This window comes from Odocoileus virginianus, chromosome 18 (assembly GCF_023699985.2).
Source record: "Odocoileus virginianus isolate 20LAN1187 ecotype Illinois chromosome 18, Ovbor_1.2, whole genome shotgun sequence".
Classification (NCBI taxonomy): domain Eukaryota; kingdom Metazoa; phylum Chordata; class Mammalia; order Artiodactyla; family Cervidae; genus Odocoileus; species Odocoileus virginianus.
The window spans coordinates 23,169,616-23,192,184 of NC_069691.1; the positions used below are offsets into that span (position 1 = coordinate 23,169,616).

Consider the following 22,569-nt stretch of genomic DNA (forward strand, 5'->3'; position numbering starts at 1 on the left):
GGCCCTTACCACCTCCTCCCCCATTTCCTTCCTATTTCTAACCTGCATCTTTCCCCCATTTTCATTTCTCTCTCCCCACTTCCCCAGTTACAAATCCTTCCCTCCCTTCCTGACCTAAGGACCAAACCCCACCCCTCACCCCCATACCTTTTCTCCTTTTCCCTCAAAGCCCTCCATCCTGAGCCAGGGCCCCTTTTTTTCTCTCTCTGGACCCCATTTTCATCCCCTATGATCTTGACTGTAGGCCCAAATCCCTCCTTCCCATTTTTGATTTCAGAAATACTCCCAACACCTTTCTTCAACCCCAGCCTTTATTCCTCATCTTCTTTCTTCCTACCTTATTTCCCAGGGATTCTTTAAACCCTTTACATATGAGACTGAAAATAGCCAAATGCTTCAAGAAGGAAAATACATATACTAACATCTTCAAACATACTTCTCCGTCTTCCTGAACACCTCCGACCCCTCTTTCCCACATCTAGTCGTGGCTGGTTCCATTTTGTTCAGATTTTAGGTTGCAAGTCACCTTGTAAGAGAGTCCTTCCTTCCCTGGCCATCCAATATAAAGGAGTCCCAAACCCCTAGCCACGTACCATACTGGTTTTTGTTTTCTAACGAATATTTAACCCTGTGAAATCTTTATGTGTTTGTCCACCTAGAATTGATGCCCCATGAAAGAGGCCTTAACTTTCTTACTCATCTTGTATCCATCTGTTCATCTGTCATTGAAATGGTGTGTGTGCTCAGTCGTGTCCAGCTCTTGTGACCCTGTGGACTATAGAGCCTACCAGGCTCCTCTGTCTGGATTTCCCAGGCAAGAATACTGGAGTGGGTTGCCGTTGCTTTCTCCAGGGGATCTTCCAGATCCAGGGATCGAACCCGGGTCTCCTGCATTGCAGGTGGATTCTTGACTGCTAAAGCAGCCACCAGGGAATCCATTTAGAATGTTACCTGGTACATAATGAGTCAGTTTGCTGAATGAGTTAGTGATTTCTGAGTGCCAGACACTATGTCAAGTACTGACTTTGTCTTGTTTAACCTTTCCAACAAGGCTGACTGAGGTAAGTACTTTTATTATTGCTATTTTATACCTTAAGTAACTGAAATGCAGAAAAGATAAGTGAATTTGCTTGTTTTCTCAAAAAAGTTGGTTTATCTGAGAATTTAATTCAATCTGTATGAAGTCACAACTCATGTTCCTTCTACTTTTCTGATGGTCCAGACGAAAGGGGCTGTTAGGGAAGGAAAGGAAGGTGGATCTGAATGCAAGGTAGGTTAAATTGGAGTAGGGCTCCTGGGCTGGGTCAAGGAGTATAGGGTGTAGAGTATAGGACACCAGACCCTAAGTTTGTTTATTTTATTTTATTTTTTCAGACCCTAAGTTTAGAATGAGGGTACAAGAGCTAACATTTAAGAGCACTTACTTTGTGCCAGACATTTCCAAACAATATATTCTCCCCCACCTATGAGTGGTAGGTAATAGCATTTTACAGATTAGGAGTCTGAAGTTCAGAGATGCAGGTTATCCTTTCTGAGGCCATACAGGTAGGATGTAGGGCAGCCGGGATATGAATGACCACAGAGCAGGTACCCTGGTTGCTGTCCTGTGCTGTTTACGAAAGGCATGTGCTCCATGTTGGACACCAACTCCTGCTTCCTGGATTCTTGTCTCTGGACATTCTGCAGAACGACCTCACTGAGGTCACACTCCTGCCCCCAGCCTACCTCTTACTGCTCTCCATAGAAGAGGTGATGGATGATGACACTCCACTAGCACTGGGAAAAGCCCACTTTTTATCTCCCCCCTTTACATGGGATCAGCATGGGGCAGTGATTGTGGATGAGTGTATCCGCTCTACAGACTCAAAGCTTTTCTCCAGTGGGGTGTCCCCAGGCTTAGATTGGTAAAACATTGGGGTAAGAAATGGAGAAGCAAGTCCTTCCAGCTAACGATCTAAAACTACAGCTGTTTTTTGAACACATACTACGTGGAAAGCCCTAGCTCGGCACTGGGAATCCAGTAATGAATAAGATATGATCCTTGCTCTCAGAGAATTTATAGTGAGGCAGATAAAAACCAAGTAAACAATAATTATTAACTGTGCAGAGAGTGTAGGATAACAGTGTCAAACTAGAAAATAACAGCCCATTTCACAGAGACGTGTGGAAGACCTGAAGAGTTGCTGAAACATGAAGAACAGGCACCAGCAAAGCAAGGTGGTGAGACAAGTGCTCCAGGGGGAGGATGCCACACAAGCAGAGACCCAGGAGAACACATGAGCAGTGAACACAGTTTACTTCAACTCTGTGAATCACCTGCTTTTGCCCCAAACATACTCCAGGGAGTATGGACTGAGAAGGACTCAGATAAATACTTGAGAAGGACTCAGATCTTTATCATTTAATTATTATGTAAGAAAGGAACCATGGATCCCATCAATTCTCTACTGCTTTGGCCAAAATGAAGAGTTCTACAGACTTTAAGTGTGAGATTAAGTAGACCACTTGCAGAGCATTCAGTAGAGTGCTCAGACCTTTTGTCCAGATCACTGTTGTAACAGGTCAAATAACAGTTGTCTGAGTAATAAGGAACCAAGTAGTCAGGATTAAAGCAGATACTCAGTAACAATTGGAGAAGAACATCCGGAGCATTTGCTATTTACATGGGAAAGTTATTTGTGACAGGCATGCTAGTTGCCTACCTGAAACTCCTTCTCCTTTTCTTCAGTTAACAAACTTCTGATTTTCTTAGGGTAGTAACATGCCCAGGTGAAAGACCTCATAGCCCCTTGAAGCTCAGAGTGGCAATCGGAACTAAGCCTGGCTAGTAAAAGTGCAGAAGTTATTGGGTGGAACCTCTGGAAAAATATTCCAAAAGAAGCCAACATGGATAGACTCTGTCTTTTGTTTCTCTTCCTTTTCCCTACCTAGAATGGGTATCTGGTGCCCGGGTATGCAGCAGCCATCCTAGGAACATGAAGATGAAGACTACATGCAAAGGAGGCAGAATAGTAAGACTGAAGACTAGCTCTTGACTTACTACCTCTGGACTTACTGTTAAATGAGAAAAAAATAAATTATTTTATTAAACTGCTGTGGTTGTTTTTTAGATATATGCAGCCAAATGCAATTTTAACAGGGCTAAAGTGGCAATCACTGCTAAGACTTACAAACGGGTTCTTTAGCCAAAGACACAACTGATAATGTAACAGTTCTACTGGGCTGGATATTATTACCCTGTAAACCCCTCTGTACCTAGGATATGAGGGAGTTAATGCTGAAAATTGGATCAAAAAGGCATTCTTCAAATTGCAATGCTTTTATTAGAATATTAATTGCAGACTTAAAAACTACACATACGGAAAAATGAAAACACTCAAATGCTATTACAGATTGAGTAAATTAGTAGGAGGAAAAAGATTTCTTCAGTGTATACAAAATGTAAACATTTGCCCTGGGGTTTCCCACAGATGGCACAGTCCACAAGGACTTATTTGGAATAAAAATGTCTATTGGATATCCAGTATAGCCTCTATAACATCTTTAGACTTGCTACATTGATGTTAAAGTTACTAGCACACTCCAAATCTTCTATGCAAAAAACTAAAGGGTCCCAATCAAGGCAACTGCTATGTGTGGAAGCAGAGGCACCAAAGCAAATCAACCTTCCAACGATGAGCTTCCACCCACTGTGCTAACTGTATTTACATTCACCTTGAGAGAATATACACAGTATACAAAGCTCCTACTTGAGTCTGTGGTGGAAAATGAAATATTTCATGAGATGCTCTGAAGCGCATCAAGTCAGTCACTTGAACGAGGGAGAGAACACTAAGAAGAGGCCCTCTTCTGCTCAGAAAACGGGGATGCGTAAACACCCATGGGGGGACAGGTACAGACCAGGTGCTGGTCTCCATAGATGTCATCAATCCGGGAGATGGTTGGCCAGAATTTGTTCTCTGGTTTCACAAAGGGCTGCAGGGGACAAAAGACAGAAATGACCTGGGGTATTCGGAGAAGTTTCTTGGGGCGGGGGGTGGGGGTGGGGGGGGGGAGGTGGCGCGGTGGGGAGAAGACTGATGCTACTCCCACAACCTGAGATAGCATTGGCCCAGTAAGTACTCAAAAAGTATAAGAAGCTAAAATCTAGCCTCCTTCATTACCATCCCTCCAAATCTCCCATCCCTGCTCCACCAGACTGCAGAGCACCTTCACGTAATTAAAAGGATGATGGTAGAAAACACTGACCCACTAGACTCTTACTTGGTTTTCCTGCACTGCGTGCCCTGAGGATTTCCAGGCCTGTAGTTGGCACTCTGACCTCAGAACTTGGAAAGCCAATTCCTGTGTTGTGTTGTTCTGCTAAAGTAGCCTACATATGGTCGCTATAGTGAGGGGACGAAAAGAGTGGAGCCCTCGGATTGGGTAATGGCCCCTCATACGCACGTGAACCTGGACCAACTGGCGTGTCCAGCTTCAGAGGAGAACTTACAAGTGGGAATGCTGCCACCTCTCTGGAATACGGCCGATCCCAGTGGGAGGATGTGACACAGGTCAAGGAGTGTGGAGACATCTGAGACAAAGACAATGGATATGAGAGGGGTCAGAGCAGAAGCCTGCCTTCCACTTCTCATCATGCTTGCCAGTGAACTGATGAAAGCCCATGGATGGAGGGTGGTTGTTTTGTTTCAGTTTGTGGGGAAGGAAATTTTGGTAGGAAAATGTTTATTGTGAAATATTTCGAATATCAGAAAGTTACAATAACATAATAAACACATTTACCACCCAACATAAATCAACATTTTGTCATGTTTGCTTAAACTTTTAAAATAAGAAGCATTACAGATATGGTTGACCATGCCAGCCTATCCCCTCTCTATCTTATTGCTGGCCCTCTTCCCCAGGGCCAGCCACTATCTTGAATTTGGTTGTCATGAATCTCATGTTTTTATACTACTACTGTATATGTTAATAAACTGCATAGAGCCTAGTTTGGTACACTTTTAAACCTTATAGTATCCTGTGTGTGTTTTATCCTCCACTTGCTTTTGTATCTCAGTATTATATGTTTTAGACATCTATTGCCATTTTTTAAAAAATTGTCTAAATCCTGAAAGAATCATCAGTATCCAGAGAAAAACCGATGAGAGCAAATCATATTATATTCCTCCACTATCCCATGAGACTCGCACGGGACCAGCCTTTTCCCGCCAGCCATTGGTCCCAGTGCTCCACCTTCAGCGGGGCAGCTCCGGAATGTGTCTGAGCTCCTCTGCACATCTCAGACTGCTTCTCTGGCTTGGAGCCATAACGATACAACCACAGCATTTGCAGTATTTTCAGTTCATGATCCCTCAGCTTAACAATGGCTGGACCTAATACAAAACTGGGCTCTGACCAGATATAAAAGGAACATAGTTTTGAAGAGGCGAAGCAATGTTTAACAAATTTTTCTCCAATGTAGGCCATAAACATGGTAAAACATTCAGGCCAAGTACCAGTCTGATTGTTCTAAGAGGTAACTATTCCAATATGAGAATATCTTTATCCAGAGCATAAAAGGTAAATAATCTCAGTAGAGAGCATCAAACAGAGATACAGAATGGTAAGACTTCTCTAACTATAGAGTCCATCAGTCTCTGCTCCCTCCTTTGACAGCCAACTGGGTCCTTGTGGGGTAACAGCACCAAACAAATATGTAAAACCAACAAGTGACCACTAAACAGATATTTAAAATTAGAACATATCAGAAATAACCACATTATACTTGAGTAACCACTGCTGTGTTGATTCAAGATTTAAACTTTCAGGTAATGAATTTATCCTCTCAGAAGAAGTCTTATTCTAGGCAAGGATATCATCTTCCAGTAAGAGTTCAGAGGTTGCCAGCACCCTACCCAGACACTGTTTTCTGCTCTCTGGGATATTTTAGATAAAGTACCAGTGCCTCTGTACCTTCAGTGGGTTGACCCTGGGGTCGATGCGGCCCTCCTCAATGTCGGCAATTTCTTGTCGGATGCTGATCATGGCATCGCAGAATCTGTCCAGCTCCGCCTTGTCTTCTGACTCGGTGGGCTCAATCATGAGAGTGCCTGCCACCGGCCAGGACATGGTAGGGGCATGAAATCCTGCCAAGGAGATGGGGGAATTTTGTCACTAACTTTGACCTCCCCAGTTTGGAAGAAGAGACCCTCCACTTCTTAAAATTTATTCCAAGGAAAACAATCTGAAAAGTTTGCTATTGGGTATGTCTAGGGATTCACTTCAGCACTGTTTATGGAAGAAAAGCTTAGGAAATAACATGACATCTAACAGTAGAGGATCAGGTAGGCAAATTTTCATGGGTATCTTATACAATAAATATGCGATAATTCCATGCATTTAAATTTGTATTTGTTAATAGCTCTGAACATTTACCCAATTTAAGTGAAAAAGGCAGGCTACATAATGATATTGTCTTGTTTTTAAAATGACTATATATATGCATAGATATATACACATACATACATTTATATATGTTTGTGTATATATACATATTTATATATATGTGTGTATATTTTATGAGAGGAGCTGTTTCGAAGAAGAATAAATACTAAAATATTAACAGGATTATTGCCAGAAAATGAGACTAGGGTTTTTATTTTACCTAGTGTTTTAGAATCTTTTTATAATGTTCATGTATTACTTGCAATTAAGAGAAATTAAAATATTATAGCTTACCAAAAGCTAAATAATGAGGTAACAAGCATTAAGGACCCTGATGTGAGTGTTACTGTCCTTATTTTACAGATGAGGAAATTGAATCTTGGCCAGGATATATAAAGTCTTTGTATTTACACTGAATACAGGCTGAAGGTATTTCTTTATATTTCCAAAAGTTTTCACATATTAAGATGAATCGACAAAATATGATTAAGAGAGAGATTTCCTGGACAAAAGCCAAAAACAACTTTTTCCCAACTCTTACAAATTTTTCCTGTGAAAAGATGGAGAACAGCTCCTAGGTTGATATCCCTGTCAATTAAGTTTGCCCTGGAGGTCAATGGTTCCCAAATTCTGGTGTGCAGCATTACATGGGGTGCTTTAGAGTCATGCCTGCATTGTTTAGAGGACTGTCTTCTTCATTTTATTATAAAGTTTTTCAGATATACTGGTAAGTTGAAAGGACTATAGAGTGAACACCCACACACCTACATGGCTTCTACAATGATGCTGTTTGCTTTATCGTGTTATCTAGTCATCTATTCCTATCACATATCACATATCAGTTGGTAAAGAATCCACCTGCAATGTGGGAGACATGGGTTCGATCCCTTGGTTGGGAAGATCCCCTGGAGGAGGACATGGCAACCCACTCCAGTATTCTTGCCTGGAGAATCCCATGGACAGAGGAACCTGATGGGCTACAGTCTATGGGATCACAAAATGTCAGGCATGACTGAGTGACTAAGCACAGTCATCTACTCCTATCACATATCTAAGGCATTTGCCTTAGTTTTGATGCATTTTCAAGCATCTTACAGTCATTTGTACACTTCCCCCTTAAACATTTCAGTATGCATATTAACTAGAGTTCCATATCTGAATTCAGTATCTGTTTTTGTGATAGCTTACTTATTGTGAAATGCAGAAATTTTAAGTACCATTTAATTAAGTTTGACAAATGCATACAACTGTGTCACCCAAAAGAGAAAGAGTTTTCTTTTTAAACAAGCTGATCTCATTACCCATTAAGTTCAACCTCAATTCCATGAGTGAGCAAATTCAGCCCAATATTTTCTGCAATAGTGGTTCCCATATCTGGAACCATCTGAGTTGTCATGGAAACACAGATTCCTGGATTTTGACTCTGATTCAGGAAATTCAAGGTATGAGCCTTTAAAAACTCAGAATCAGGTTAATCACAATACTGTTAATCAACTATACTCCAATATAAAATAAAAAGTTAACAAAGTTAAGTTTGGAAATCTCTGCCCTCTGGCAGGGTGCCTCTCACACACCTGATAAGTTTCATCTATGAAGTACTTGTAAATACAGATCACTGTGCCTCATCCCTGGAATTCTGATTCAGTAGGTGTGATTAAGACCCAGAATCTGTGTTGTCATCTTCATTGTTTGTTTGTTTTTAGAGCCATTCACTTATTCTCTCACTTGTTAAACGCAATTGTTGAGTGCTTCCTATGTGCCAGACACCTAGACCATCCTGAGCTTATGGCAAGTGTAGCCATCACTCTATTAAACATTGAAATATCACGGTTGTAGATAGAACAGAACTTGAGAATACTGGGCAGTAACTCCAAATACCACTTCTCTTCTACCCCCATCCCCCGCCTCCCTCCCTGGAAATGCTGCTGCAGTCAGATGTGGGAAACAGACCACACACCCCAGAAATGAAGACTCATCCTGAGTTAGTCACTGACCGGGAGGTTAAGTCAGGTCACAAGAGTGGTCAAGAGGAGATTCTGAAGCAACTGCTAATTTCATTAATGAAAACCATCTCTGGTTTTCCCATTTATTATCAGAGTAATTCTGCATAATAAGATCATTCATTCATGGGAGGAAATGAGTCAGTATGTGGGACTCCTGTTACAGTAGTAAAACTATAAAATTATTAAAGTTTTCACAGTCCTTATTAAAAGAAGTCATTCAAATCATGTTAAAATTCAGATAAGACTCCACATTCATCAAAAGGCAAAGTTCTCCCCAACGTAGCCTTCCTGAGAATTGAAGAGTCTTTGATGTTACTAATGTCACTAAGAAATTGTATTTTAATAAAGCCTGTGCTGAGTGAACATCCACTAACAATACACAGATTTAAAAAAAAAAAAAAGCTTCAAAGAAAACTGCATCTTCTCTGTGAAAACAAGGTGCACCTATTCCTTCATCTCTAGCAGCAGCTGAAACAGTTATGCCACAGCTGAGGTGGCTCAAATGCCATAAAACTCAAATGCCATTCATCCAATATTCCTATACATTGTAGGCTCTCCACTTCCTCTACCATCACACCAGCTTACCTCTTCATGGCCCTCTCTGTCTACTAGGAGTGGGACAGGTGAAATAACTTACCAGAAACATGGACAGAAGACAGCAATCATTTTCTTTGGGATTTTAAATTCTGTTAACAATAAAGACTCCTTTCCTAGCTGTTGATGGATTCAAGATATGTGATTTAATATCTTTCAAAGGACAGAATCTGTGGGGCCATAGGGAAAGTTTTTTCTTTACCCACAGTCTACAGCTCGCCATTTAGCCTGTGGATCAGTTTACTGTGGTGCAAACACATTCAGTCTGTGGTCCATAACCAGGATGGGCAGCTGCATAGACGTCAGAAATCCAAGTTCTCCTTAAGGGGGTCTCTCCTGTGAGACCACTCACCATAATCTTGAAGCCTCTTGGCCACATCCACAGCCTCAATATTTGCAGACTTTTTGAAGGGTCTTGTATCCAAAATAAATTCATGAGCCACATATCCTGTTGAGAAAAATTATTTCCGTTCATGATTAACATCAGCTTGTTTTACCCAAGAAAATGAGCAAATAAATCAGCTTTTTAATGCATATCATTGAGGATCAAGGAACAATGGGTACTTGGTAAGTTATGGTTGACAATAAAGCCTTCATCTGCTCTTATTACATATAAAAACTGTTAACATGTCATGCCAATTTGTTCCATCCTCACTGTTCTACACACCCATGAACCAGGAAGCTGGTGGCAGAAAACAGGAGCTGGAAGGCTTACTAAGGTCCCTGGGGATGAGCCCATTTTTACTCAAGAGGCCGAAAATCAACACGTCATCATGCCTGGTCCTTTTATATATTTCTAGTGTTAAAACTTCTTGATACATTTTTCAACAAGTTTGCTCCCAATATCCAATTAATGGTTTCTTCTGTGGGCAGGTAAATATATACTAAAATGTATATATATAAGACACAGAATTTTATATGATTCTTCAAAGGGGCTTCTGAGATTTCAGTTTCAGGCTTCAGACTGAGAATTAGAAATAAGGCTGTTGAACAGCATACCACAAGTGGCAAGGAGCTGAAGAGGCTGAAGTCTTGTGGCGGTCAGTTCACTTTGCTTCTCTAGGCTCAGGCCACCATCTCCCTAGTATGAGCTGTTGACCACCCATCCAACATCAAGAATAAACCACTAAGTCAGCATTTTCTTAAATAGAACAACATTCCTGGGAGTTTCCCAAATGCCATGGCCTACATAACTGATGAATTATCTTCAAGGAAAGTATCTACTCAGTAAAAAATAATGCACCCCTTCTTAACCCACTATCCTGATTCTCAGCAAACAATGAATCTACTTAAAGATACTTGGAGCAGTCATAACTTCTCAGTCCTGAGGAGAATAGCTCTAGTCATTAACAGCCCCTGAAGACAAAATCTGAACTGCTCTGCTTCTTGTGTGATGAATACATATGAAGGGGTTGGCTTTGTTTGTAAATAAAAAGTATGAAGACTTTGAATATACTGTCACCACATATCTTTAAAACAAGCTTTCTAACAATGATGATTCAATAGTAAGGAATATGGTTCAAAAGGAGAAAAATGTGAAAGAAGACTGGGGGGAAAAAAAAAAAGGAGAAAAATGTATTCAGAGGTAGATAAATTTAGAGGGGGAAAAAAGTGCTTTAAAGAAAAGACCAGCTGGAATATTCAGGGGGAAAACTGAAATTATTTAACTCCTCATCAGCTATTAATTTCAGGAATCCTAAATGCCCCACTATGCTACCACAATTGGGGAGCCAAGCCTTGAGATTCAACCCTTCTTTTCTGAGGTTCTGGCAACCACCCTGGCATTGTAACAACAACTCAAAGAAAAAGGCTAATGGACCTCAGTGCTCTGCTCTGCTCTGCGGAACACTCAGCTGGCAGGAGGGGAGGAGGAGACAGGCTCATGATGGGGAGGAGTCTCTCTTGCTGGCCGGCAGACAGCACAGTCTTTCAAGCAAAGGTTCAGTTACTGAAAGGCCCCATCAAGCCAGCCCAGCCCAGCCCAGCGCTGCTAAAGCAAGACTTCATCTGCAGAGGCCCCTGCCACGGCCAAGTGGTTTGGGAAGAGTTCCACTTCCAAAATGAGGTTCAGATGTTATTTTCTATATCCATATTCTAATATGTTCAAATGGAAACTGTTAGTGGGATTTCAGCGTCTCTCTCTACTTGAGCCTGAAAAGGGGTGACATTCAAACTTCGTGGTTGTTGATCATCTTTGCAGTTTTTAGGGAGAAAAGATATACAAATCTTCTATGGCATATGGTGAGTCAGAGGAATCTGAAGTAGAAATTGTATAAACTGATTAGTGCAAGTTTTAATTTTCAGTGAGTAGGTGTTTCCTCAGGGCCTAACCATGACTATAACTGAGAGTCTGAAACGATAGCAAGTCAAAGGAGCAAGGAAAGAAGCCAGGGATGGGGGCAGGAGGTGATAGAAAAGCAAAATAGAAGTGGCTTGGCTCTACGCTTGGGACATCCCTCTCCCAACCCCTCATGAATTATCTTACAAGGCTGGGAAAGTGCTACAGAAATATAAGACTTCCCCAGACCGGAACTTACTCTTCCTGCATCCTCAGAGTGAGTGCCTAGAAATAAATGGAACTCACTCGCTAACTAGAAAGCTTGGGTGGGCAATCGACACTCAGTCATGCTTTTCAGTTGCAATCCAGGGACCACAACAAACAGCATCAACAGGCCAGTTTTCCTGGGAATGAGGGCAGATGGCTGGGGCCCCTAGCCTCAGGAGGTCACGTCCCAGCCAGGCTGAAGCCCATGTCCACCAGCCTATAAAGGCCACCAGGAAAACTCCTCAAAGACAAGAATTTCCAGGCAGAGTTAAGATTTGTCTAAGGTCAGAAACGGACAAGCATTTAAGAAGTTGAAACATAAAGAAAACACTGGGACACTAACAAAATGGTCTGTTCCACTGACAAGAACTCTGCTTAGATCATGCAGTGAGCCTAGCCTCCCACAAAAGCAGACACTTGTGAACATTTTCAATTCCCCCTTTCAAAACGCCCCTGTTTACCCAAGGCAATTCCTTTCCTCATCCTTGCAGAATAAATACTACTGCTACTCCCCATCCCAATTCTTGCCTATCAATTCCTTGCTTCACAAAACCCTAAGCCTCAACAAGTTTAGCTGGTATTTTCAAATCTCTCAAAGAAATGGCTCATAAAGGGAAGCCTGGGCACTCCCCTGGGGGTCCCATGGTTAAGACACCATGCTACCACTGCAGGGGGCAGGGGTTCTACCCCTGGTTGGAGAGCGAAGATTCCCCAAGTCTTACCGCTCTGCAAAAAAAAGGGGGGGGGGGTGGGGTGGGGTGGGCGAGGAATGCCTGTAGTTCATTAAAATTATTGCCTCACAGTCGCCCATAATTCCAGTCTTATTTAGAGCTGGTAAATATGACTAAGATGAGCAATGGTCTTCTGATATCGCCATTAGACATTCTGGGATACAAAGTGTTTATTAAGAACATTTCTATTTTGGGCCATCAGGAGGTAGGTACAGTGATCATTCTTTTTTAAGCCCTAAAATACCAAACCTCTGATTGTGTAATGAATGTGTTTACCAGACCAAACACGAGACAAGTTTTGTTTCATGAACTTTGGGATTGGGTAATAAAGTCTGTAATCACCAATCTATTTCTGCTCGGGACGAGAAATACAATTCATTATTTAATTCTGGGATAAAATGTCAAAACAAATGGAAATTTCATCCATCTTTTTGTGTTACAAATCTCCTGGGACAGCCTCTGCCTAAAGCAGTCACTTGCTACCAAGCACACGACAGGCACCTGATCAGTACTTGTTCTCTTTCCCCTCCTCGAGTACCGTCTACCCCCATGCGGTTCACACCACATTCATTCTCGCTCTAAGGAACTCAGGTTTGCATCTCACAGCCCTGTGAACACACTAAAACCACTGAAATTCAGTGGGTGATGTGCATGGTATGTGAATCCTATCTCAATGAAGTTGTCAAACTTAATCCTAAGGAAGTATTAAATAAAAAATTATTTAACAATTTGGAAAAAAGTACCCTATACCTTGTAAATTAAAGCAAAAAGATTATTTTCATGCATCACATTGGCAAAAACATTTTGGGTTTGGTTTGTGTTCCCAGCCTGGCAGTTGGTGCTCACTGGGCCCTGGTACGATGGTCTGTTACGATAGGCTGTTAGTGTGATGAAAGTTTGAATTAAGGATCTGGGGGGAGACAAGGTCAAACATTTCAAGTGCGTAAATGCAATCATATCCAGAGATAATTTGTCTTCTACAACTCTAACTTATGCAGATAATCAGGGGTGTTTAAAAAAAAAAGTAAAAGGTATTCATTGCAGCTTTGTTACAAATACAAATAATGCAGTGGTGGTGGTGAGGGAACCCCATAGAATCTGATACATGATACATACCATAGAATGGATATAGCCACTTTCAAATGACATTTAATGACAAGGGAAATGATCATGATATAAAATAAAGTTTAAAAAAACAAGATGCAAGCTGTTTGTAATATGATCTAAATTGTCTGAAAGTACGGTGGGAAGAAATACAACAAAATATTAAGTCGTTATGTCTGCTTGATGAAACCATGGATCATTTACATTTTCTTCCTCAAACTTCTTTGTCCAAATTTTCCATGTTGAGCACATGCACATGACTTATATAGCCAGACAAAACCAAGACTGATGCTATCCTAAAGGCCAATACAGAAGCAGGATGCATCTCACAGCACAGGAGCTATATTTGAATTAATTAGTAGCTCTTGTAGCTTCTTTAATACCCACTTCAGAAGCATTTCATTGTGTTGCTTAGAGACATATTGCCCACAATGTTCTTTTCTCCTCTCTGGGGAGCATTGCTAACCAGAGCTCCTGATTATTTAGTTCTTTTCTATTTTCAAACTCTGGAACCACCCTTGTGGATACATATTCACAAAGCAAGATCACAGATGGAGAGGCACACAGGCCAAGAGACGAAGCAGGGCCTTGCTGCTGTGGCCCTGGGGCTGGACTCTGGTTACTGACTGCTCTCTGCTCTCTCTGCCCCAGGCTCAACACCCGGCGGTCCCTGCTCTCTGATCCGCGGCCACAGCCAGGTCCTCCCCACCTGACTCTGAGGGCAACCCCTCCCACCACCTCCAGGGTGACTTGATGCCTCTCCTATTAGTCCCTCTACAGTAGCTTCACTCTCACCTCTTCACAGCCTTTCCCCTGGCAGTTTAAAATCACCTTATTCTCTTATTTAAAAATGAATGAAGCTGCATCCTATTGCAGCAGCTCCTGCCCCCTTCACACTAAAGCCCCCAGACCATGAAAGTGTCTGCTTTCTCCAGACCTCAGTCCACGCCTCAGCCCATTTCCATCTGGCCCTGGCCTTGCTGTTGGCCCTAGCTGCTTTCAAAGGTGACAGGAGGCATCCTAGCTGTGAAAGGCATGGGTCCTTTCTAAGACTTGAGAGGGCAGCCACCTGCTCTTCAGCTGCGCCTCCATGTCATGCCGGCCCGCCCACGGGTGCTGACTGTGTGTGATGTGCTGACACGACGCCAGGGACCGAGGCAGCCACAGCCTCCCTGCTGCAGGAGCTCAAGGTCTGCAGGAGCGGGCCGACGATGAGTGAGTGGGAGACGCCTTGTGGTGGAAGGAGCCAAGAGCAGTAGTTCTCACCACCAGGAAAGGAAAGGACAGCCTCAAGGAGTAGGTGTGGCCAGAGCGGAGGCAGGATTGATGGGTGCCAGGGAAACGCCAGGGGGTGGGAAGTGGGGAGCCCGACGCTACCTCAGTGCAGGTGCCCCCTTACCAGGCGCTGCTTTTCCTGCACCCGTTCCATGCAGCCATCCACTTGAGAGGTTTTGCTCTGGTTTCTCAATATGGTTGCCTTGGGTCTCACTACTTCCAAGAGCCTGCTCTCAGACTCTGTGACCAGGGCCACACCTCGGCAAGTCCACCTGCGCCAGCCCCTCCCGTCACTTCCAGGGAGACCTAGTCCCTCCACCTCTGTCTCCCTCCCTCCATTATAAGCTGTAGAGGCTTCCCTAAAAGGTTTTTACTCTCAACTAATTAATTAGTAAATAAGTCCTCTGATTCTACTTCTAACAGCATGCTCATCCTCTGCCACTGTCTAAATGATATTAACATCCTCTTAATCCAGTCATTCCCTTGCCCAGAAACCTTTCCGGCCCAAGGGTGGAATCCAGAGCCTTCCAAGACCCTCAAAGCCCATGCTCCCTCTCCTCCTATCCCGTCCTTCAGCCACCCAACACTCAGACAACTCCTTTCTCTCTAGCTTGCTCCTGTATCTCTGTTTACAGATACAGGGGTTCTGCTGTGCTTCCTTTCAGGCTTATCTCAAAAGGCTCCTCCCAGAAGGCTCTCCCAACTAGAATTATTCCACTCATTCTCATGGCTGTGGGGGAGGTAAGAAGCTCATGTCTCTCTATGGTGTGGTCCTTGTGAGTTGTGCATGGCAGAGCCCTACTAATATCCCTAAGCTGTTTACAAAATGGAAGTTATTTCCAGTACCTCTAGGCTTTACTCTGGTTGAGAAACAGAAGTTTCCCACCCACGTCTGCAAGTCACATCCACTAGGTCAAACTTGGTTTGGCTAAGAAAAAAGCCAAAGTGAATATAGACTGAAGTTCATACTTGCCTCTTGCACCCCGGAAAAGGACTCTGTAGTGCTTTTCTAACCGCTTGGCCATGTAGTTTGCATTCAAAATAGCAATTTCTGTGGCCTGTTTAAGGCCCTTGCCTCCCATCATCTGCAATAGAGGAAAAAATAGTCATCAACCATGGAACAGGGAGACCCAATGGACACTAACCAAAGACATTCCCAGATGAAAGGAAGTCAGCTCCCCAGCATGCTCTGGATTACAGGGAAGTGAAATATCCTAACTAAGATATCTCGTAGTCTTCTCTAAGCCTAAAGTAACTTTTGGTTTCCCTCTTTGAACAGTAATTTTATGTTTTTTATTGTAGTTAGAAAGCTTTGGACAGGGCAAAACTGACTGCTGACTATCGCCTTATTTACCCAAGAAAAAGAACTGTTTTTGAGGAGTTTCTGTTTGGTTGTTCATTGTGAATTTGAGATGCCTTGATAATTGCCAGGAATCTTTAGGGATCTTGGCCAAAATCCCCTCTGAATCCATTTTGTATGGTTTGTCTTTCAATTGTACATAGTTCAGGTTTTTATGTTTAACAACTGTCACGTTCTCAATCTTATCCTTTTCTGGTAGTTCATAAGTCCCTATGATTTTATGGGGTTATCATCACCAGCAAAGAGTTTAAAACCAAGACTGTACCAATTTATACTCTCTACACAAATGATGTAAAACAAATGAAATAACAGAGCAGGGACACCAAAGTCCAAAATAAGGAGAGGACACGTTTCGCCAGGTTGGTCAAAGAAGGCTTTCTAGAGTAAAAGTTGGAACTTGAGTAGAAACTTGAAAATGGGTAGAATTTGGACAGACAAAGAGAAAGGGGAAGACACTCTAGGTGAGAATAACAGCAGAAGCAAAGGTATGGAAGGAAGGCACGTGGCTGCAGCCTGGGCATTGCTGTAGGGTCAGGTGGGCTGTGACCACCTCTCACAAGCCTCAAATCCTTGCTGGGAAAGACCTGAACTTGGCCTCTGCCTCTGGACCTGTGCATCAGAGTCTGAGCAATTTTATGGCCCCAGTTCTACCCTGCATATACTGAACTGATTCTCTCCGGAATGGGGCCTGGGAAAGTGCATTCTTGGGAGAATCTCCTAAGGATTTTGTGTGGGCTGGGACATCCAGAGGTAGAGGCCAAGGGAAGCCAGGAGAGGATGGAGAGTCTTGGCAGAAATCTAGCAGTTCTGCAGGGAGTACGTGAGAAGAACTGTATAAAGGAGAGAAGACAGTAATTCTAGAGTCCTGGTAATAAGTAACAACAGCCCGAAATAAAGAAAGGGCCCAAGGTAGGAGGGGTGGCTGAAACCCTACCGTATTTATTTTATTCTTAAACTGAGTCTGTCTGGTGTATCTGGCACACAGCCAAACCAGCCCTAGGGCATTTATTTTCTATATGTGGAAAATCATCTCTAACCCAAATAACATTCCATAACAAATGACTCAGGTTCAGAGAGACCAAAAGGAAGCTAGGAATTAAGATTCTGTTTGCAAAGAAGCAGACCTTTATGATGATTGTTCTTGTTGCTATTTGCAAAACAACTCAAGGATGATTTGAAAACGCAGGTTTTAGTCTCTGGGGTACAGAATTGTTGTCCCAGCTTCCCAGAAAGTTTTCATTAAGAATCATAAATGCCACACTGTTCAAGAATAACAACCAGCCCAGAGAGTCATCCGGCAAGATGTGCATAGCTGAGTTTGAGGTTTATTTCACCAGATTCTCGCTTTCTCTCAGGAGGGGAACCAGTTGGGCAAGACTGCTCTAATTACCAGCAGAAGAAGTGCTCCTATCCAGTGTGTGATCTTGTCAGCTCAGGAGGTGGACAGGCTAGTTTAAATAAGAACTGTATAAAATAAACTCTAACCCTAATGTGTTTTGGGGGCTTTTTTGTTGTTTTTGTTGTTGTTTTTTTTGAAAAACACAAAAGAATGACAAAGTCTAATTACCTTTGAGAGTATAGTTCCACAGGCCCTAAAGGGCAAAGATCTTTGGGAAAACCTCTACATAAGTGAATTTCTGCTATTTTCATCTTACCCTCCAGGCTCCCAAGAAATATAAAGCAAAATGAGATGTATTCCTAAAATTTGCCCGAGGATCTCAACCAAGTGTGATAATTAGTATATGCACTGTTTTTCACTTGTGAGGGGCTATACAAATCCTACAGGAAACCAAATGACGTGGCCAGAACATCCATATGACTCATGGTACTTAGCTCTGTCTGGAAAAATATATCTGGCATGTCAGTTTCTCTGGTGTTAAACCCACTGAGAGAACCCAAAGGAAAACAGCCTGATCAAGAAAAAGATAAAATGAATTTTAGCTGATCTCTTTAGGAAGGTTTCTTCCACTCAAGTTGTCAGCAATTTTCACTGAACCGCATCTCGATCATGGATTTCTTCATTTTTAAGTCAAGAAGGAATCTGCAGTCTCAGGTCCCCATCCACACATCACCCCCCCCCCAAACTGTCTAACATGCATTAACAGGCCTCACCTTAATATAAGCCCATGAAATGGGCAAGATGCAACTGGAGCCCCATGGGGCTGCGCTGACGGTGCCCAAAGCCTGAGCATCTTCACTTGGTTTTACCGAAATGATGGGATGATTAGGCAGAAAAGGAACAAGATGCTTCTTCCTGTATATTTTTTTAAATACGAATTTAGAAGATGTTAAAAAGATCTGGTCTAACCAAACAGGCAGGTGCTGGGCCCTCTCAGGAAGCTCTATTCCTAGCAAAGGAACTCTGACATGGAAGGGACCCAGCACATGCTAAGGGGCATATGTTCAGGAAGTCTCCCTTCCTTCCTCCTTTGCTGGAGGCATGGCTCACCAGCCATCAGCATCCTAGCAGCTCAAATAAGAACCATAGTGGAGAGCTGGGGAGAGGCAGGCAGCCTGGAACAACATGCAGAGCTATGGGCTCATGAGGATGTGGGGACACCCCAGCCCCTCACACCCTCTCCCTCCCTGCCCTGGTGCCACACTCTTTCCAAACGCATCTAAGGCATATAGAAGGATGCTGCTGAGATGCCCCATAGGGTAACAATCACAGGCCAGCATGTGAACATCAGTTGCCCCACCTCCCCCACAGCTGAGGCACTGCAACCCTGCTGCTTACTACAGAAAATAGGAATCAAAAAGGAAAGAAGAAAAAACCAAGGGGGCCAGGCTCCCCATATCTCTGAAGACTGGCCCCTTCCGCACATTTTGGGAAAAAGGAAGATGCTCAGGAAATGGTTGCTCAGCATCATTTCCATGAGATGATTTGATTTCAGTTTAAAAAGTTACCAACTGCTCCGAGATATTGCTTTAGTCTTATTCTGACTTCATCCAATTATTTCTAGTAATAAGGTTTGTTTCCTTCTTACTTATCTCAGATGTAATAAGAATTAAGGCTGTAAAATGTCCAAAATATTATACCCAATTTCCTTTTTTGGCAGGGGGACATTTGAGTTCTACTCCTTTAGCAAATTTTAATTATACAGTAGTATTATAAATTTTAGCCAGCATGTTATATGATAGACCCTCAGATGTAACCATAAGCTGATTTAAAAAATAAAGCTGCTTGGAAGTCTAAATGAAAGTCCAAGAGACCCTTCTAGGTGCTATTATACCAGTTCTTACCCATAATGCTCCAGTAAAGCTTACTATTCATTTCTCTGTTAATAAACCTGCTCTGTCTATACATGACTGGGAGCTGAGTGTGGCCATTCACACTGTGATTAATAAAATCTATGTTTGCTTCAGCTCCTTGAAAGCACCCCATTCACTGCTCATCACCCAGCCCCTAAAGGCACACTACATGTGAAGGTATCCTGACACCTGAAGTCCTCGATGAGAAGAACAGAGTGTGGGGCCACTCTCTGATTCTCAGTCTTCAAAGCCATCCTGAAACCAGGGCCCAGAACTCACACTCCAATGGGCCCCATGCCAGGGCCGCCACCTCCATGGGGAATACAGAAGGTCTTGTGAAGATTAAGATGTGAGACATCAGACCCAAAGTCTCCCGGACGACAGATTCCCACCTGTCACAAAGGGAAAGAACCAAAAGCAAAAGTCAAGAGCTCGAAAGGGTGCTCTGGAGAGACAGCCATCCTGCTCCCCTGGAGGAGAGGCAGGAGGAGATGTGTACAGAAATGGCGTTAGATGGCAGCTCAAACCCGACATCCCACAGGCAGCATGCCCTACAGTTTCTATGGAAACAGCAATTGACCATTTAAAGTATGATTTGAATATACCATCAACTCCTAATTATCCACCCACAAGAAAGGGGAGGGGAAATATAGGCTTTCCCTGCTATTGAAACAGGCAATTTCACCCCAGCATGTCTAGCACCCTAGCTTTGGGTATCATGCACTTTACTGAAGGGCCCCTTAGGATACGTGGATATAGAGGGCTGGAAGGCTATCTGAGAGAATACTGAGCTGAGAGAGAGGAAGGAGGCCTGACAGTTTTCCTGAGACCATCCTGGTACCAGGCACAACATTCAACAGGTGTTCCTGCCACTTTGGCATTTGAGCTAATTGTGGATGAGATAAAAACTACAAGACTCATTTATGCTATTGAATCAATAGACAATCCCTGGACTGCTCAAAAGAGATCAGACAGAAGCAAAGAAAAACAGAAAGAGTCTGAAATTGGGACTTCCCTAGCAGTCCAGTGGTTAAGACTCCGTAATTCCAATGCAGGGTGCACTGGTTCAATCCCTGGTTGGGGAACTAAAACTACACATGCCACTCACTGGGGCCAAATAAAAAATTTAAAAAATTTTTTAATGAAAGAGTCTGAAATGGTTTAAAAAAAAAAAAAAGGAGAGGAAGTTGAGAAGACTCTTTAAAAGATGATGAGTCCCTGCCCTCCAAAGTCTCCCTAAAGCTTCTCCTCAAAGGCACATGTCACACAGACTGTAAAGAAGATGAAGTGTTGAAGAACTGATGCCTTCGAACTGTGGTGCTGGAGAAGACTCCTGAGAGTCCCTCAGACAGCAAGGAGATCAAAACAATCAATCTTAAGGGAAATCAACACTGAATACTTGTTGGAAGGACCAATGCTGAAGCTGAAACTCCAGTATTTTGGTCATCTGATGCTAACAGCCGACTCATTGGAAAAGTTACTGATGCTGGAAAAGTTGAGGGCAGAAGGAGAGAGGGCATCAGAGGAGGAGATGGCTGGATGGTATCACCAATGCAATGGACACAAACTTGAGAAAACTTCAGGAGACACTGAGTGACAGAGAGGCCTGGCATGCTGCCGTCCATGGTAGCAGAAGAGTCCAAAACAACTTGCTCGACTGAACAACAACAACAAAACATCACACAGACCACTCCCTACACACACACAGCCCAGCAGGTAGTCAGGATCAGCCCTCAGAGCCAGAGATGTGCAGCTGTTTTACACTGATGAAACTGAAGCTAGTCCAAGGTCATGGGAGCTCAGTATCCACCAGGGGCCAAACCTTGGGTGTTAATTCCCTCAGGAAGGGAGTCAGGTGACCTTCTCGCCTTTGGGGATCACCCCCCGCCCCTCCCTGCAACAAGCTAAGAAAATTCAGCTCATTCCCTGGTTCCCGTCAATCTTTTACTTCCTCTGCAGCATCCCCTGTGACTTCATGACCTTCTTGGGATATGTGTGTGTGTGTGTGTGCATGCACGTGTGCGTGCCTGTGCATGAGCACAGTCACTCAGTCATGTCCAACTCTTTGCAACCCCATGGACTACAGTCTGCCAGGCCCCTCTGTCCATGAAATTTTCCAGGCAAAAATACTGGAGTGGGTTGCCATTTCCTACTCCAAGGGATCTTCCCAACCCAGGGATCAAACCCATGTCTCTTGTGTCTCTTGCAGTGGCAGGTAGATATTCTTTACCACTGCACCAGGGTCTGTAATCTCAGTGAAATTGCAGTACATACTTTGATTTGGCAATATAGAAAGTCAGTCTCTGTTCTGAATTCAGTGTCATGTTTTAAGACAACTGTCAAGAAGACAAAACAATTTTTTTTTTAATAACCATTTTCTCACATTGCCCACCTGAGCGTTCATGTTTGCTCCATCCAGGTAGACCTGTCCTCCGTGTTGGTGGATCAGGTCACACACGTCTCCAATGTTTTCTTCAAACACTCCATTGGTGGATGGGTATGTAATCATAATGGCTGCCAAGTTCTCCTTGTGTTTATCCACCTGTGAGACAGAAAAGGGGTGGAGAGAGATAACGAGAGGAAATGTTTCTTTCTTAACCAATTCTTCATTTTTTAAAGGATTAAGAAAGATGAAGTCTTGGTCTTTTCATTTCTCAAACTGTCTCAATGTAGGATGACACTAATAGAAGTCCATAGCCATTTCTCCCTTCATAAATCATTCTAAAGAAATAACAAGATTCCTTTAGACCAAGTCTCCATGGTAAAGACCAAAAAACTGTTCAGAAGATTTCTGGATATTTTGGGCTCAATTCTCTAAAGTGGTCCTCCTTTGGTTCAAATCATCTCAAAAATTATTTCAGATTTTTTCTGGTTCCAGACAAGTCAATTCTCATAGTTCATCTCACTACTCATCTTGCCAAATCCATCCTATCCCCTTTCCCTCCCATTCTATTGAAATTAGAACTCCAACTAGGAATGTTCTGCTCTGATTTAAAACAAATAAACATCATTTTTCCTTTTGACAGAAGGCAAGCATATATGTTTTTTTGACCAGCAAGTTAGAGAAGAGGCTCACGTGAAAACAGAACAAACAAAAATTTAAAATCATATCCTATATTGGAGAGACTTAATAATTACACATTTTGACCCAGAATATTTATTGGTAAAAACTTTATGGGGCAATGGGAAGTGGGGAGGTGGACGTGAGAGATGAATAGTGTTGTTTGTTTTTATCTTCCTTTTGAAGGTAGTTACATGAAGTTCTCAGTCTCCATGCCT

General features: G+C 42.8%; 1 protein-coding gene across 2 annotated transcripts in view; it reads right to left on the bottom strand.

Annotated features, from left to right (window-relative positions):
* Window positions 1-3,300: 3,300 nt before the first annotated feature.
* Window positions 3,301-22,569, bottom strand: part of GLDC (glycine decarboxylase) — an 83,922-nt gene continuing 64,653 nt past the window's right edge. Inside the window, exons 18-25 of one of the 2 annotated variants that reach the window (XM_070480456.1) lie at window positions 21,683-21,832; window positions 19,570-19,682; window positions 18,151-18,292; window positions 15,652-15,763; window positions 9,376-9,471; window positions 5,956-6,128; window positions 4,493-4,573; window positions 3,301-3,975 (exon numbers count right to left, since the gene is read on the bottom strand). In XM_070480456.1, the coding sequence (XP_070336557.1) occupies window positions 3,832-3,975; window positions 4,493-4,573; window positions 5,956-6,128; window positions 9,376-9,471; window positions 15,652-15,763; window positions 18,151-18,292; window positions 19,570-19,682; window positions 21,683-21,832 (1,011 nt within the window). In that variant the 3' untranslated portion in view covers window positions 3,301-3,831. The remainder of the gene's footprint in view (window positions 3,976-4,492; window positions 4,574-5,955; window positions 6,129-9,375; window positions 9,472-15,651; window positions 15,764-18,150; window positions 18,293-19,569; window positions 19,683-21,682; window positions 21,833-22,569) is intronic. The other variant, XM_070480457.1, reaches the window with a different exon arrangement.